The sequence below is a fragment of the Carcharodon carcharias genome, chromosome 6 (genome assembly GCF_017639515.1).
Source record: "Carcharodon carcharias isolate sCarCar2 chromosome 6, sCarCar2.pri, whole genome shotgun sequence".
Classification (NCBI taxonomy): Eukaryota; Metazoa; Chordata; class Chondrichthyes; order Lamniformes; family Lamnidae; genus Carcharodon; species Carcharodon carcharias.
Genome location: NC_054472.1, coordinates 166,458,587 through 166,460,827, shown reverse-complemented (window position 1 = coordinate 166,460,827; position 2,241 = coordinate 166,458,587). Strand labels below are relative to the sequence as shown.

The window sequence follows — 2,241 nt, the reverse complement described above, 5'->3', positions numbered from 1 at the left end:
GTCCCACAACCCCCAGAAACGGTCTCAATGTCCCAGAAATCTAAAGCCCTCCTTCCTACACCATCTCTCCAGCTACACATTCATCTGGACTAACCTTCTATTTCTATACTCACTAGCACATGGCACCGGAAATAATCCAGAGATTACTACCTTTGAGGTTCTGATTTTTAAATCTGCTTCCTAGCTCCCTAAATTCTGTTTGCAGGACCTCATCCCTCTTTCTACCTATGTCATTGGTACCAATATGTACCACAACCTCTGTCTGTTTGCCTCCCCCTTTAGAATGCCCTGCAGCTGTTCAGTGACATCCTTGACCCTGGCACCAGGGAGGCAACATATCATCCTGGAGTCAAGTCTATGGCTGCAGAAACACCTGTCTGTTCCCTTTACTATCGAGTCTCCTACCACTTTTGCTCTTCTCTTTTTCCTCACTCCCTGTGCAGCTGAGCCACTCACAGTGCCATGAGCGTGGCTGCACTCCCCAGAGGAACCGTCACTCTCACCATTTTCCAACATAGAAAAACAGTTCTCAAGTGAGATGCGCCCTGGGGATTTCCTGACTACCTGCCTGACACCTTTCTTTTGACTGCTGGTCACCCATTCCCTCTCTGTCTGCACTTCCATAAGCTGTGGGGTGACCACGTCTAAAAACGTGCTATCCACGAAACTCTCAGCCTCGCGGATGCACCTCAGCGTCTGCAGCTGATGCTCAAGCTCCGAAACTCGGAGCTGAAGTAGCTGCAGCTGGTGGCACTTCCTGCACACATGGTCGGTCAGAGGGAAAGGAGCATCTACGATTTCCCACATGTTGCAGGCGGTACATAACATGGGAACTGAGCTGTCCTGCCATACCTCTGATGGAAAAAAACCCTTACTTATGTTACATACAGTAAAAAAAGTTAAATTATTTATGTACTTTAAATAAAAACTAGAACTCTTACTTTCCTTAGCTTAATCTATTTTAAACTGGAGAAAAAACTGGAGAAAAACATTTAGCCACTACTCACCAATCAGCTCTCACTTTTGTGCTGATGTCACTTTTTGAAGCTTCCCCGCACTCGCGCTGGTTCTGATCTCTCTACCACTCTCTTGCGCTGTCTTGTGATGTCACTCTTGCTATTTTCACCAAGAAACGACTGCAGAACACTCTTCCCAGAAAGCTTCACCTCGATGCTGACTGCAGGACACTCTTCCCCTTTTTTTTACTGAAAAGTTCAGATCATTTTTTGCATTGATACCATTTTCTTTTAATTTTTATGTCTATAAAATACTGAAATATGAAATGCCATGGATTTGCTTTTACTACGGTTCAAAGGAACTTTGAGGGAGATTGCGGAGTTAAACAGCAAAATATGTTGCAAATCTCCACACATGTAGAAAATTCTGCATTGTCTCATCATCATGGAGAGTATTGATGCTCTTTTCCAGTTCTTCATCCAAAAAATAATATGAGTACAATTGTTGCGGAGTTCAGTACCATCAACGGCAATCTCATCACCATTTGTATGAATTGGATTAGATTTATGAGCTGTGATTTAATCCCTGGCTGTTCTCCAAAACCACCAACGCTCTGGTCTGTTCCCCAGATGATTTTGTTGAGGAACCGCTCCTCATGCAGCACGGCCATGGCATTGACACAGGGCAGAGCAGCCTGCAGCAGTGAGTACAGGGTGACCGCCATCCAGACAGGGAAGCCGTTCAGCCCCAGCCCTCAATAGTTGTCATGGTCACTACTACTGAGACAAGTTTTACTGACTTGAAATTCCACCAGCTGTCATAGTGAGATGTGAACCTATGTCCCCGGGACATTAGCCTGAATTACTCATCCTGTGATGTCACCGTTACGCTAACGTCTCTCATGCACAGGAGCGATGAGCGGTGCTCACGAGGGTTGCCGCGTGGACCTCAGGATTGAGCCAATGTGCATTCAGGCGAGGGCACAGACAAGTTGCTTTCCCCCGGCTGGCTGAGGTGAGCTGGGGATTGGGGGTCAATGGCTGCAATATGGTTTAGGTGAATTGGGAAGTGGGAGTCAAGGGCTGCAATTTGGTTGAGGCGGGTTGGGGTGGGGGTGTGCAAGGGCTGCACCTCAGTTGCAGCCCTTGCATGTACAGGATGGAGGGGAGGGAAGCAACCATGCATTAGGGAAACTTTGTATAAGGTGACCATTCTTCTGCAACTGAGACAGCTCATGCGCAGCCACATTGACATGCATGGAGTTGGGCCTCTAACTTATCTGCC

General features: G+C 47.0%; 1 protein-coding gene across 1 annotated transcript; it reads right to left on the bottom strand.

Moving 5' to 3' along the window:
- Positions 1-1,432: 1,432 nt before the first annotated feature.
- LOC121278661 (immediate early response 3-interacting protein 1-like) lies at positions 1,433-1,681 on the bottom strand. The gene has a single exon (XM_041188974.1). It carries the CDS (start codon positions 1,679-1,681, stop codon positions 1,433-1,435), a length of 249 nt encoding a protein of 82 aa, XP_041044908.1.
- Positions 1,682-2,241: the final 560 nt, after the last annotated feature.